The sequence below is a fragment of the Aulonocara sp. 'chitande type north' Nkhata Bay genome, linkage group LG11 (assembly GCF_057382095.1).
Source record: "Aulonocara sp. 'chitande type north' Nkhata Bay isolate Kocher_YH1m ecotype deep benthic linkage group LG11, A_spYH_male_GT1.1, whole genome shotgun sequence".
Taxonomy (NCBI): Eukaryota; Metazoa; Chordata; class Actinopteri; order Cichliformes; family Cichlidae; genus Aulonocara; species Aulonocara sp. 'chitande type north' Nkhata Bay.
The window spans coordinates 15,711,438-15,727,508 of NC_141354.1; the positions used below are offsets into that span (position 1 = coordinate 15,711,438).

At 38.4% G+C, this 16,071-nt stretch overlaps 1 protein-coding gene across 2 annotated transcripts in view; it reads right to left on the minus strand.

The window, feature by feature from the left end:
• Positions 1 to 15,770, minus strand: part of ddc (dopa decarboxylase) — a 28,804-nt gene extending 13,034 nt beyond the window's left edge. Inside the window, exons 1-6 of one of the 2 annotated variants that reach the window (XM_086310768.1) lie at positions 15,657 to 15,770; positions 4,772 to 4,979; positions 4,392 to 4,505; positions 4,166 to 4,285; positions 1,245 to 1,379; positions 16 to 159 (exon numbers count right to left, since the gene is read on the minus strand). In XM_086310768.1, the coding sequence (XP_086166894.1) occupies positions 16 to 159; positions 1,245 to 1,379; positions 4,166 to 4,285; positions 4,392 to 4,505; positions 4,772 to 4,972 (714 nt within the window). In that variant the 5' untranslated portion in view covers positions 4,973 to 4,979; positions 15,657 to 15,770. Of the gene's footprint in view, positions 1 to 15; positions 160 to 1,244; positions 1,380 to 4,165; positions 4,286 to 4,391; positions 4,506 to 4,771; positions 4,980 to 12,849; positions 13,009 to 15,656 lie in introns of those variants that run through there. The other variant, XM_086310767.1, reaches the window with a different exon arrangement.
• Between the last annotated feature and the right edge of the window lie 301 nt (positions 15,771 to 16,071).

A 16,071-nucleotide genomic window follows, 5' to 3' on the forward strand; every position in this document is an offset into this window, starting at 1 on the left:
TTTGTCTTTTCCTACATAGAAAGGGATGAGTCCAGCTGCTTTGTCCTCCTCCACCATCTTCTTAAGCATTTCCCTTCTGACAGCATAACGGTTATCTGTGGGCACCTTCCTCATCATGACTGCTCCAATCAGAGCAGCACGCTCCACTGAAGAATGGGCCTTAGGACAAAAGAGATCCAGCTCAAGTGAGAACAACAATTCAATCAAGTTCTTGGAACACCTGCTCCTTTAAGTAGCTGCATAAAGCTGCCATGCAAACAGCTAAGTTCAGCTTTATGGATACTAAATGATTTTATCTGATTATTATGCAGGCAAAAGGTCAGAGAGCACACGTCAAGTCTCACAGCAATCAATTGCAGACAATCAGCTTATTAAAACAAAGTGTTCAAACAACAAAGTACTATGAACTGTACAGTATGAAGTCAAGTATCACTGTTGTGATGTAGTTTTATGCCATTTGATTCATGCTGTAAAATTTAAGTAACACAAACTAAAGATGAAGATTTCTTTCCTGTGCTTAATTTGTTTTTGGCTAACAGTGCACAATACTAAACGGCACAAATCAATCAATTTTGAATTACCTGCAGGAGATTATCACTAAACATAACTATTCACTGTGAAAAAGGCATATGTTGGATGGATTTGTTGCTCCTGAACAGGCAGTAGACAAAAATCGCCGATCTCCCTGTAAAGGTCGGTGTGGCCCTCGGGCGACTCCCTAACACAATCACAAAGTCAGCCTGGTATTAAACCTGATCCGAGCGCGCTACTGCCTGGCTGACCCTCTGTCTTCCTAAATTGCTGTTACTGACGTAACCGCTGCCGTCACATGGACTGCCGTTTAACTGAGTCTACTTAAAGAAAATCTGTGTTTGTAATGCATTTCATTTATCTTTATGTCACAGTTGCGTAACTTAAAACTATATACCTGCAGATATATTAAGCTGTTTTGAAATATAGCAAAGCTAATAACTTGCATGTGAACTTTAGATGAATGTAAACACTGTGACTATGGTTCTTCACAGTTGTAATAATAAACAAGTAAATGTTAAAGTGATGGAAAAAAAACTAAAATTTAAGTAAAGTTAGTCATTTTGAGATGAATTGTAGAATTAATGTAGAATTATGGACATGCAGTAATTGCATCGTTTATATGCAAGTAAAGTTGATAATTTTGATCACATCAGGAGTTTGCATCAAATAACAGAAGAAGAAGAATAGTAGAAAGTATATGTTGCTCTTACTTGGTCAGATGTGTATGCCACCAGCTTGGAAAGGATTTCAGACTCAGACTTTTTGGCATTGATCGTCTGGACCCGTCTGACTGCTTTACAGCGTGCAGCGAGCAAAGATATCAGGGTGGCCTCACTGGCAGTTCCCTGTTGAAGAATTAAGGAGGCTGTGAAGCAAAGCCTTGCTGCTGTGGATGTTATTTGACTGTAAAAAAAAAAAATCAGATGCTACATGGTTGCCAGTCAACGCCAGTCATCCTTTTGTTTACGATGGACTCTTGGAGCTTAATTATTGGTTTTTAAAGGCAGGGTTTCTGCAGGTGTTCTACAAATTGTCTAGAATGTTGCTGCTGTGTCACATTACTTCTATCCTCTTTGCACTGGTTCCCTTTAAAATTTAAGGTTCAGTTTAAGATTTTGTTGATCCATTTCTTTGCTCTTAATAGTCCGAAGCCTCCCTTTATTATTGAACTACTTCATCTGTAACTGTTAAATCTTAGATCAGCAGATTAGTGCTCATTGACTGTAGCTGAGTTCAGGTTAAAGACAAAAGGAGAAGACAGCGCTTCTGTTTTCTTGCTTTTATTTTTGTGGCTCCCAAGTTGTGGAACTCACTTCCATTGGAGGCAAGATCAGTGAACACTGTTGATAAAAAGAAGCTGGTGTCCTGTGCAGGATTGCCTTTCATTAGTTTTATTAATTTATATTATTTTAATTTTTGTATTGTTTTGTTTTTTAAGGACTTTGTGACTTTTGTTTTTTGAAAAGTGTGCTATAAGTAAACTTTAATTCTTTACTTGTAAAAAATTAGGCATTCAATTATTATTTATATTTCATTTTAGAATAATGAAAGCTATTAATAGAGAATTTAATTTCCATCTTTAAACCCGAGACGATATGTTATGCATGTCTATATACATTTCAATCTGAGATGTCTGTGGTCCCCTATGAAAATTATTTAATGATAAGGATTCTGTTATATCTCTTTTGTTAATTAACTATGTCTGTATGAAACTTTGAGAAACTTTGTTTGATTAAACATGTAAAGTTTTTGTGCTGGTGGATAGTCCCTTTGACTGCATGACTCATGTTTAGACCAGAAAAAAAGAAATTTGGAAATTGTTGTTTGAAAATAATCATCAACCAGCCAGCTGATACAGTGGCAACTGTTGGAGCTGGATATTAATAAAGTGAAGCATGGCTTCTAAGGTTTGTGGAGTCCTTTTCACAAGGAGATCAATGAAATGTTAAAATCACCCAATTAATAGGCACAAATCAGCAGAAAGAAATTACATCAGTGGTTTTTAATCAAACTTTTGTCACTGACTAACTCCAAGGGATGAGTGTGAGGCTTGAAAACTCGTGCTAGAGAGCTGGGTGGAAGGCTTGGTTGAATGTGATTTTAGGATTTTGGACATGCATATAGATCTGTAACCAGCTATAAGGACATCTGAAATGTGAAGATTTTGTAAATATAATAATAACAATGCAACCTTTCACCAGAAGCATATTGTAAGTATTTTCAGATGTGAAGGCGGGAAGCGCTAACCAATCACGACTCTGAGAGCTTGTGCAATGTAGTCATCATGAAGGAGTTTAAAGCTTTCTGCCTAGCCAGGTGGTAAAACTGGGTTTATGACTCTGTGTGTAGAAAGTTGCCTTTTTATTTTAAAAGGCTTTCAGATAAAGGGTCCCTACTCCTCTGTAAATGAACAAACCATGTAACAAACTGTTTTATGAGGCGATGTGAAAATCGCATTAGACTTTGGGACCATATCTGGATGCACTGAGTATCCTGGTTTGTAAATATATCAAGAACTTTGAAATTCTTTGAAAAGCATGAGGACACAATGGGTTTTTCCAGCTTTCACACACCCAGCTGTACTAATAGGAAAATGTAGCCTTTTATTTTTCATGTATATTTGATTCTACCTTTTATCAGCTGAAAAGAAGAACAGAAGCCAAGATGTAGTACTGCTAAAGATGAACTGTGTAGTTTCAAGAATTTAACATGTTTTTGAAATAAATGTATAATGGTCACACACACAAACATACACACACTTTTTTAAATTGAAGCCATTAGTCAATTAGCACATGTAATCTTTTTAAGTAGTATTTTTCTCTGTCATCACGATTCATACGGGGTAAAAAGGGAACTCTAAGGTCACCAGAGGTTTTTTTTTAACCATCCCACTTCCCCTTTGTGTTGGTATAAGGTTTATAATAATAGGTCTGCAACGTGCAGTCACAACACTCAATTAGCCTTGCTGCAGCGAGAAGAGCCCCATTCGTTGCCATAGTGAGTCGTGCTAAAACAGGAGAGAGGCAAGACAGAAACAAAAACACGATGAGCCAGATGAGCACGCACACAAAAAACACGCCCTCACACTCAGGTGGTCACAATAGAGGAGGCATGAAATGATCTGTCATCAGAGTGTGCTCTCATGCTCCACCATTCAACATCCCATTAACACACACACACATATATATAGAGTGTATCCTCAGCTATTGCTTTCTGTATTTCTGTCAATGGAACACCAAACTAATGCTTAGCCTTTTTCCACACGAAACAATCCCAGCACCATCATTGTCATCTCTGCCTGCCTGTGGATGACACATTAAAAGGCAATTTCCTGCCAATTTTCTGCTGGATTGAACCAGACAGAGGCAGAGACAACAAATCAATAGCATAAAAGCTGGTGATGAATATGAGCACAGGGGCAACCAGGTTATTTGTATACACATAAAGACTCTCAAAGTCAATCTGCACCGAAACTTTTAAACAATAACATGTATAAAAGTGTCAGTTAGAGCCACTGATCTTCAAACTAGTGTTAAAATATGCAGAAGCTGGTTGGACTCCTTGATAGTGGTAGCCAACCAAGTGTTTGACCAAAGCACACATGCAATGAACACATACAAATGACCGTTACCTGAATGACACCACCTCCACGGCCATGTGTCCCAGCTATAAAACACTCAGGCAGCTGAAGCATCTTCCCAAGCCAATCTAACATCACTGTCTCTAGCTCGGTGCAGGCTGGGCTGGCAGCCTGAAACCACACGGCCAAAATGCAAATGAAAATGTCAAACACTTCAGATATGGATTAATTTCGAAATGCTGAGTCAGATACAGGAATACAGAAAGGTTTCAGTTACCCAGGAAAATCCAATGCAGCCAATAGCTCCACAGAGCATGTCGGCCACCATGGCAGGGTAAGAGGATGCTGCTGGAAAGTAAGCAAAGAAGTACGGGCTGTGCCAGTGGGTGACCTGGAAAAACACAAAACATAGTACAAGTGGTTATCTAAATTCATCTTATTCCTTATTTTGAACAGCTAATTGACCATCCTATATGGCCCAACAGAGTCCTAATATCCTGCAAACAACCCTTTTAAAAGCTGAAGCTTTAACCAGCAACCAGTTTCTACCAGATCATCTACTAAGTTTAAACTGCTACACCAGAGTTGCCTGAACCTCAGAGATATCTAAATCACAAATGAATACATTTATACCCCCAAAATATATATAATATATACCCCTGGCATTATGACCCTCTCGACGTCTTTTATAATGTCCTCATAGCTTTCTGGCTCCAGTGGTGCCTCATTGGGGATTAAAGAGCGAAGATATCCTGGTTCCAGATCTGGGTAGACGGGTCGCTTCTCTATGTTTTCTAGGTAGTCGGCCACATAGTCTACCATCTCTTTGCCTCTGCGTCGAAATTCTGCTGCATCCATGGTACAACTGTAAGACACCACAGACACTCATTACCTTTCAGTTTTTGTTGTTGCTTTGACTGCTTATAAATGATTTTGGTGTGTTTTAAGATTAAGATACTACAGAGTGGTACCAAATATTTAAAAGAGCAGCTATATTAGCACACAGAAGTTTGACCTTTGATCTTGCTGTAAGATGATGCTAAGTTATGTCCGGAGTTTTTGATCATGAGGCGTTTAAAATACATAAAAGCAGTTAAAAGTTACATTTAGTCACTCATTAATAAATACATATACACTCACATTCACTCAATCATATACACTTCATCACCTGTACTGGCTTAGATCCTCTTTTGATTTCATAACTGCATTAATTCTTTGCTGCACAGATTCAACAAGTTGCCGGAAACATTCCTCAAACATTTTGTTGCAGCAGATTTGTCAGCTGCACATTTAAGATGTGAATCTCCCTTTCCACCACGTTGTCGTCTTTGATTGAGAACTCGTTGTGTTCAAGAAACCAGTTTGAGATGACTAGAGCTTTAGGGCGTAGTACGTTATCCTGACAGTAGTGGTATCTGACGCGGTCTTCTGCAGCTGTAGCCGATCTGTTTCAAGGCTGTGTATTCAGAGATGCTTTTCTGCAAACGCTGGTTAAAATAAGTAGTTATTTGAGTCATTGTTGCTTTCCTATTAGCTTTAAAGAGCCTTGCCATTCTCCTCTGATCTCTGGCTTCAGCAAGGGACTGTAACCCAGAGAACTCTCTGTGTGCCTAAAGGCTTTGACTTGTTGTCATGTGATTTCATGATTAGACATTTGAAGCAGTTATTATATGTACAGTATCTGTACTGTACATACTGTATATAAGCACAAACATTCTGGATATATTTGTCTCATCTCAAACTATAATTCTATTTTTAGAGACAGCTCAGGGTTCAGTATCTTACCCAAGGTTATATGAGAATCCGCTTGGCCACTTGAGCATTTTTACACATGCCACATATCCTGATTCTTTAATATTGAGGATAAGAACAAACCAACACTGGCCCAGATGAGTTCAGTCAAACGATGATTTTATTAAACACACGCGTGGGAAGATGTATACTGTAACAACATCAGCATAGATCTCCGCTAAAAAGCACACTTCAAAATGGTTTTAATATGTCAGGGTTCAGCCCTTTCTTGCGTCAGCGAAGAATATAACATGCATCAGTTACAGTTAATGATTGATTAACAGTTAATGACAGTTAGACAAGTTCCCATTATCAGCAACATTTTTACCATACATGGCTGTTTGTTTCAACCGTCTCCCCCTCCAGATGGTTCCTGATGACTTGTTCATTTCACGTTTATTTTAACACCTCTTGCATCAACTGTTACTATGCAGGCACAAATGCAGTTACCAGCAAAATGTATCTCTCACCTCTGACCTAGAACTTCATCTACAGTTAGTTGCAGAGGTGTGGACTCAAGTCACATGACTTGGACTCGAGTCAGACTCGAGTCATTAATTTTATGACTTTAGACTTGACTTGAAAAAATGTTCTAAGACTTGTGACTTGACTTGGACTTTTACACCAATGACTTGGGACTTGAATTGGACTTGAACCGGTTTACTTGAAAAGACTTGATATTTCACCCCAAATATAAAATTTAACACGCATATTATATAGAGATTGAAAATGTGACGTCATTCATGGGTAGAACCGCAAAGGATTCTGGGAACTCGTGGCAAGCGGTACTAGCGCACGCAGGCTTTCAATTAAAATCAGTCACACAGCGATAAAAAGAAACACAAAAATGTCAAGAAGCTGTTGTATTATTAACTGCAATAGCCGGTCGCATGACAGCCACGGGAAGCCGACGGGTAAAGAGATCGGTTGTTATCGGATTACGTCGTGGAAGAGAAATTGTTCAAACCATGTTTCCGAAGTAACAAAGAGGCGACTGGATTGCAGCCATTCAAAGATCAAATATAACGTCCTAGAACACTCCAGCTCACATGTTAGTCTGCTCCAAGCATTTACACAAAGGTCAGTGTTTTTTAGTAGTTAATACGTCATTTTCATAACATAATTGGTGATATAGGTTACAAGCAAGTCTGGCGCTGAACAGAAATGGTCGCGCTATGCTCCTTTATTTATTGTGCATAAATAGTAAATTATCCTGACACAATATTGCGTTTCGCTTCTGTTATTATGGTACACTGACAAAAACACATACTTTTATTCACAGGATAAAACAGGTTTTTTGTATCACTAATTGCCCAGTACGATTACAGCATACAATATTATTGTCACTGCTACATTTCTGTGATGCTACCAGAAATTATTTCCACTACTAATTAATTACCGTTGAGCTCAAAGGTCCTATTAATAAACGGTTAAGGAATGTGTATTTATGAAGACGATTTGTGAGACTGGTAAACTTATGATACGTACGATGGTCTTTCGTTCTACACGGTGCATTTCAAGGTCCTGCACCCATCCGTCGGTAAACTGTACCTGGGCTTGTTGCAGTGACCTGAAGTTACTAAACTTCATGAGTGTATGCACTCACTCCAAGAACCGTATAATTATAAATATGCATATAAATATGCTAAGATGAGATAGCTGACTTCATCTAACTAGCAAATGTTTTCCAGGCTACGTTGGTGATACAGTTTTTTTTAATGTGTATGATATTTTTGTCATGCGATTTTAAAGCTGGTCCTACAACCGCATCCAAGAATAACATGCAGCGTATCTCAGAACTGTCGGTGAAAATTATTCTTGGAGCTAAGTTTAATTGAGCTGCATTTTAAAGAGGTGCAATTTCACAATTTGTGTATATTTTCTAAGTTCACTATTTTGTATGTGTTGAGAAAAACACAGATTTTAAAATTACATGGTCTAATATTTACATTTAGCATAACTGCAACATTATTTTTTCGTTGTTTTTTTTTTTAAAGACTCGAAAGGACTTGAAATTCAAAGTTTCAGACTTGTGACTTGACTCGGACTTTTACACCAGTGACTTGAGACTCGACTCTGACTTGCCTGACATTACTTGAGACTTGACTTGAGACTTGAGGATAAAGACTTGAGACTTACTTGAGACTTGCAAAACAATGACTTGGTCCCACCTCTGGTTAGTTGTGTCTGTAAGCGTGCTTGCCTTGGCCTTCTTGCACTCTGGTCACCTTACACAATAGATCACCTGGACATTCACGCCAGACAAAGCTTATGACCCTCAAAAGGACTGAGCACCACATTTGCGAAGTGTGTATAAAAATAGCTACAACTACAAGTTTTAATAAGGTGGCACTAAAGCAAGCCATGTTAGCACTTTTAATTCCGCACACAAAACTTGATTAATCCTGGAGTCACGTAGCCACAGTCGTTCGGGTTTTTCTAATTGCTTTCTTCTTTTATTTTAGTCAGTTTATTGAGTTTTTCATAGCAAATAGTTCTTCCATTGAATAATTGTTACAGAGGTTTAGAGGCAAACAACATCCTGGCATCTGGATTTTTAACATGGGTCAGACATGGATCCCAGGTCCTTTCAAATAGCCTAATACAGCCTTACTGGCCAGGATCAACTTAATTTCTTCCAATGTGAGAGAATAAAGGACCTCCCCAATTTAGCATGTATACAGTAAATAGGTGAGGCTGGAGATTTCCTGTTTAATAGCATTAGTTATCTGGCCAGCAGAACTGTGAAAGCTTTTAAATTTAACAGGAGTGAAAGTAGCCTCAGTGAATAGGGCAGTCATGGCATTAGGAGTAACGTCGCTTCCAGTTAACGTGGAAGACATTTAAAAGATTTCAGACAAGAAATCATGGCCTTTTCGCATAGAGGAAACACAGTATCAAATATTTTGCGTGCTGAGCTTTAGCATAGGGAGCTTGATGTAGGATCTGACATGGGACAAGATTGTGTCTGTTCATTCTGACAGTAAAATGAGAAAATCCTTTTGTATTTATCCTGGCAGCCATGGAAAGATTTAGGAGTAAGTATTTCTATTTCTATTTATTTATTTATATAGCACTTTTAATAACAACAGTGGTGTTGACCAAAGTGCTGTACAAACATACAAATTACACAATAAAATAACACACAATAAAATAGCAATATCAATTAACATCAATGCCAAATAGCTAATAACAAGTGAATAAGTAAATAACGCTCATGCAGTCTTAAAAGCCAGTGAGCAGAAATGTGTTTTAAGATAGGATTTAAAAAGGTTAAGGGTAGGAGCCTGTCTAATGTGGAGAGGCAAATCATTCCACAATTTAGACTGCACGACCGCAAATGCACGATCACCTCTAAGAACCAGGCTCGACCTTGGTGTGGCCAAGAGCAAAAGATCACCCAATCTAAGAGCTCTAGGGGGAATACAAGTCTGACTGATACCCTGGGGCCTGTCCATTCAGTGCTTTATAAGTCACCAATAAGATTTTATAATTGATTCAAAAATGTACAGGGAGCCAGTAAAGCGAGGCAAGCACCGGGGAGATGTGCTCATGTCTCTTCGTTCGTGTCAAAAGATGAGCAGCAGCATTCTGGACCAGCTGGAGCCTTGCAAGACAAGTCTGACTAATGCCTAAATATAAAGAATTACAATAGTCCAGTTGGGATAGCATGAAAGCATGAATTGCCCATTCTAGGTTTTTAAAAGACAAAAAATATCTCAAAGTGGATAAAAGCCTCAGTTTAAAGAAAGACCGCTGTACAACTAAACTAATCTGTTTCTCAGAGGTGAACTTATTGTCAAATATAATCCTCAAATTTTTAGCATGCAATTTAATAAAAGGTTCTAAACTGCGAAAATTAAAATGTGAGGTTCTAGAATTACAACTTGGTCCAAAAACGATCACTTCGGTTTTATTTTTGTTGAAATTGAGGAAATTAGAGGCCATCCAGACCTTAACTTCGCCAAGACACTGAAATAATGTTTCTTGGGAGGCAGAACTGTTTCTCTTTAGCTGAAGATAGATCTGAGTGTCGTCAGCATATGAATGAAAACTGATATTATATTTCCTGAAAATAAGACCCAGATGCAACATATAGATAGAGAAAAGAATTGGCTCCAGTACAGAACCTTGGGGAACACCACAAGTAAAGGGGGCTGTGGAAGAGGTAAAATCTCCAATCTTCACTGAGAAAGTCCTATTAGAGAGGTATGACCTGAACCACTCTAATGGAGTGCCTTTGATGCCGCAGTGCTTCAACCGAGAGATAAAAATGCTGTGGTCAACAGTATCAAATGCAGCGGTCAAATCCAAAAGCAGAAGCACAGCTGAATCGCCTGAGTCAGTGGCTCGTAAAAGATCGTTAAGAACTTTTAAAAGTGCAGTTTCAGTGCTAGGAAAAGCTTTAAAACCAGACTGAAACTCTCGAGAACATTGTGACCATATAGAAAAGATTGCAGCTGAACAAATACAATCTTTTCTAAAAAAAAATTGACTGAAAGGGGAGCTTTGAAATAGGCCTGAAGTTTGCAAGTACAGAGGATGAGAGATTAGGTTTTTTTAAGCACTGGTTGCACAACAGCATGTTTAAAACAGGCTGGCACAACACCTGATTTAAGACTGCTATTAAAAATCGCTAAAATGTAAAGGGCTGTGAGGACCGAGCATGACAGATCGGACAAAAGTAACCAAAAGGTCATCTCCGTAAAGGGCCATGCAGATGACCCATGGTATTTCTGACTGTGCCAGGATCATAACAGGATCAGACAGTGACGCAAAGGGCTGCCTTGTAGAATGATATAAATGAAAATATTCAGAATTTGAGTCATTTCACTCAAAAGCTGCCTGAGAGGAAATGTATGGTAATATCACACATGAAACTAATTTTTCCCCAATCCCAATCTACTCTGTCAAACGCCTTTTCGGCATCCAGAAGAAGCATCCAGCTTTAATATGAATTGAAACTTCTAGTAGAGCAGTTGGAGAGGAGTTATAAACTATACTAACAACTTGTTTTTTTAATCAGTGAGATACAATCCTGGTTCAGAGTTTCAGGGAGTATGCCTGTATTAAAAGACCTGATAAACATCTCTAGCAGGAATGTGACCGCCTGCTTCCAAAAGGTTCAGCCTGGGCTTTCACAGCTTTGTGAAACCTCGACGCTCCAGTTCAGATTCTGATCCAGAGCAGGGGTGTTGAAACTGTTTCAAATGGCCTATAATCTATCGAACATATCTCTCTTGAATTAATTTTCTCTGTTTTCTTTGTGTTATTGTTGGGTCTCCATCTTACATTATAAAGCATGTAGTGATTTGGTGTATATAAATAAAATGGAATTGAATGACATCAAGTCAATTTGCACCTGAAAAAACATTCCTGTCACAATGTAAAAGCCAAAATCATTTTTTGGAAATTAGACATTTATATATGCTTTATTTATCTACATAAAAGGTATCACTGACACTAAAAATGCCAAGGGCAGCAGAAATGGCACCAATAACATCCCAGTTTTATAAAGATTTTAATGCCGAGTAATAAAGACACTTTTATGCATAACCCTTTCTTAAATCCTGTTGACTACAGTCTATTTCCTAATATACGCAAAGACAGACATTCAAAAAAAAAAAACACTCAGAAACATCAGAAATTGGCACAAACCTGGCAGCACTGATAAAACCTGTCTAAAAAGGGATTTTTCATCACATTTGGGAGCAAGACCCACCTTTATGTCAGAAATGTGCTCCAAGAAGATTATAAACCTGCCAGCAGAATCAGAAATGCTTTTACCATGAACAAAAGGAGAAGCTCTACAGTATGTATAAGAAAAGCAACATCTCTTAATTTACTGGAAATCGATGAAAGATAAGCTTTCTCAACGCAGGTTCTTTTCAGTCTAGTATTATCTCTAAAATGAGTTTCCTGCAAGTATATGACAATCAAGGTGCTGTAAATACTAGAAATGCTAGATGGTGATTTCTTAAGCTGAGCCATAAAGAGACAAAGCTTTCAACATGTGACCAGAACAATAAAAGGAAAAGACAAGAGAGAGGAAAAAAGGACAAAGACAAACAATTCTAAATATACAAGAGCACACTAAGCACAACAGAAGCATCCATACAATTATGTGTGTTACTTCTGCCCACAATAAACCAAAACAACCTGTGAACAACAGAAGAGACAGTGATGTCATTTTAAATTAAAAAAAGAAAAGTAACTTTTTTTTCAAGTAAACAGAATTTTTTTAAAAAAAAAATACGAGTAATTCAGCATCAGTATGCTTCAAGTAGAGCACTCCATATTATATCCAAGTCTGTGAACAGAGACAGCAGCAGCACAGCACATAGCTGATGCTACATGCTGGAAATGTAGTTTTAAGTCACAATATTTAGGGGAGTTTTTGTATCTGCCAGAATAACAGCTACAAGTATTCCTTTTTCAATCCTGCTTAGTTTATACAAACAGTCATTGAAAATGTGCATTGCTTGCCCAACTTAAACAGCCCAAAAGCTCCGTTTGCATTCACTGTATAGAGTACAGGCATGGTTTCATAACAGAGTGTCAGTTTCATGAATCTGTTCAAATCAAGCAACCATCAAGGCTTCCTTGTTCGTGTTAACATTGAATTATTTCAACGCATTTAATTTCCATTTCACACGTCTCACAGTAACAAGCAAACCTTTTGCAATTAAATGAATAGCAGCACAAGAACACAAGCTTTAAAGACACCGTATTTGAACAGAAATGACTGTCAAACTGCTGATTCAGTGCCACAACAGCATATGAACATTGCCCCCTGAGCTCCACTACTGCTATCATTCAACAAGTGTTTCACCCTGCAAGTCTCTGTCCCTTGTTGAGATGACAAGTGAGTCCCTTATCCTTATCCTTATCCCAAATAGGATTACACATGTTGCATGAATATCTGTGTGTGTCTGTATACTCACATCTACAGGTGAGCTTCAGCTTCAGCAGCGGTGTTTGGATAGTGGATCTCTTCCTTTAGCGTCCACAAAGAGACCGACAGCTAGGCACGTGGTGAGTGTGTTTGTGTGTGTGTGTAAGCAGGACAAGAGACATTTGCTCCTTTTATCTTGCCACTTACCACCCTCATCCCACCAACCCCCACCAGACCAGCCAATGGGAATGGGGCTCATGGCCAACGTAAGAAAGACTGATTCACAAGGAGTTCCTGGAGCTGCTATTACCATGTCTCTACACACACATGTACATTGCACTTGTGCACACAGTGCATACAAACACACAAAAACGGGCACTCAGTCTTTTTACATATATTTTTACCACATCCTCTAAATGTACACAGATATAGACATAAAGACATATTTAGCACTAAAATAATGTGCACATAAAGATAAAATAAACAACTAGTAACAAAAATAGTGTTAGTAATTTGTAATTTTATGATAACGCATTGTACTTTTGCACAGTTAGGAGGTACTTTTTTTGTGACAAAGGAAAAGCCTAATGCATCCAATTTGAAACCACCACTAAATAAAGTGGTTGTTTACACAATTTCTTTGAAATCACACTGAAAAATATGTTTTTGTAAACCAGCCTGGTGTTATTATTGTTTTCATTTTTGCTCATTATGAGCTGTCCATGTGTGTTACACATATGATGTGGAAATCAACCTGAAATAATTAGAATTCCCTGTAAGTTTATATGAATTTGAATGAACTAGAGCACTCAAAGTGCTTTATGGTAAAAATGCTATTCTACTATTTCTATCTACTACATACAGTCAAATCTGTCAAAATGCTTTAATGCTATTAGTACTCTTTCTTTATAAAATGCATCCTGACTTAACAAAATGAGGTTCGAAATACTCAGAACCAGCATCCACATCTTGAAATAGAAGCCAAAATGTAAGCTAATGTGCAATAGCACTGAGGTAAGACAGGAGCTCCTACTTACTCTGGCAACATGTAATTCTCTATCAAAGCAGCAAATTATTGTATTCTTCCTGATCACTGTGCTGGTGGGTATGATCACTCATTTCAGCAGATGTTAGTCATCAAAGTTAGATATTTTTGCATGCGTGACATTTTTGATTGATACACCTGGATTGAGGGAATTTACAATCCTCAGGCCAGAAATGTCAGAGTGTGAGTGAGTGAGTGAGTGAGTGAGTGAGTGAGTGAGTGAGTGAGTGTGTGTGTGTGTGTGTGTGTGTGTGTGTGTGTGTGTGTGTGTCTGTCTCAACATTTCTAGCTTGAATAAGCATTTAATTGTCCACAGTGAGTTTTTCAGTTCACCTCTTTTATTCATTTCAATCAAAAAGGGATTCTGGTATATCTGTTTTTCTTCTCCTTTTTTTTCTCCTTTTCTTAATAGTTTCCTTTGAGAAAATGAGAACATTGCATTTTGCTTGTTAACTCAGTTCAGGAATTGCTATAATATTTCCCAGAGCAGGTGCTAACTACTGGACTACACCAAAGAACTTTCAATGCAATTTAGTATGCCAAACCCCCCACTGTAAATCAAGAGGGCGGCTCCACCTGGGTTCTTTCAGCTTCCCGAATGTGCACTATATTAACATTAAATGTGACTTTGGAATTCAAGGTACTAACCTATTTGATTTCCCCTTTTGTCACTTTTTTTCTGAGCATTGAGGTTTGAGGTTCACTGCATGTTTGACTTTCCCACTAGATGGCTCATGCACTTTCACTGGGCTGAACTTATAAGAACTTAACACAGAGTGTCTGTGTGTGAGTGAAAAAGATTACATTTCCTGTGACAGTGAAAGAGACAGTTTGACAGGTGGTGTCATCCAACCGTGTAAGGTAACAGAAAAGATGCTTATTTTACATTATTTATTCATCATTTGTCAATACACTGATTTCCCCCCCCCCTCTTCAATATTTGTTAACACACAGTCTAAATGAATGTTATTTACTTTTATATTAGGTAAGCAATCAATCTAAATGGTAAAAATGGTAAATGGCCTGCATTTGTATAGCGCTTTACACTACATTCAGTCATTCACCCATTCACACACACATTCACACACACTGGCAATGGCAAGCTACCTTGTAGCCACAGCTGCCCTGGGGCGCACTGACAGAGGCGAGGCTGCCGGACACTGGCGCCACCGGGCCCTCTGACCACCACCAGTAGGCAAACATGGGGTTAGTATCTTGCCCAAGTATATTTGGCATGCAGCCAGGAGGCAGCCCTGGATCGAACCACCGACCTTCTGATTAGTGGCTGACCTGCTCTGCCACCTGAGCTACAGCCTAAAGGCAATCGCAGCAAACTACACACACAGCAGTGTTGGGGAGTAACGGAATACATGTACCGCCATTAAGTATTTAAAATACAAAATATGAGTAACTGTATTCCGTTACAGTTACCGTTTAAAAAGGTGGTATTTAGCATACAGTTACTTTGTTGAAATAAATGGATTACACGGCGGTATTTTCCTGTTTCATTTCCTGTCTCATTGAGTAACGTAACACGTTACAAAATACATTTTGGGGCATGTATTCTGTAATCTGTAGTGGAATACATTTTAAAAGTAACCTTCCCAACACTGATACACAGAAACACTCAATGCACAGACATAGCACCTCCTATATTAAAGTCTATTTAGAGCTGTAAGATTAAGAAGGTAGATGGAAAAACAAATACTGGTTCATAAAGTAATCCATTTCTTTCAGAGTTTCACAAATGTTAAACTCTCTCCAGCAAAGTGGGCACAAAAAAGCTTTAAGCAAAAGTATAGGCAACTCACCTTGTGTCCGGATGTTATAAAAGTTTCTTTGGTTGCAGGCTGCGAAGCTGCAGACATGTTAATCTTTAAACTTTTTCTTTGCCCACAACAAAACTGAGCCTCAACACATGACTCACAATCCAAAGGGCGTGACAGATGGTGTCAAAGGGCAATTTCACGATGCCTTTAATGACAGCCCCGCAACTACCAACTTTTCTTAGCACCACTAACCACATATCACAAAGATTTATTCTGAGATTTTAATGTACTAAATCCTAAATCTATCAAATACTTCCAGAGACACTTTATTTGCTAGCTCTTGAGCTGGCTGTAGCACTGCACCATCTTCTGGAATAACCAAGTATTACACTTCATGGGTGAAAACACGAGGTTTTATGATATCACATTTTTAAAGTTTCCAGGAAGGCTTTCTACA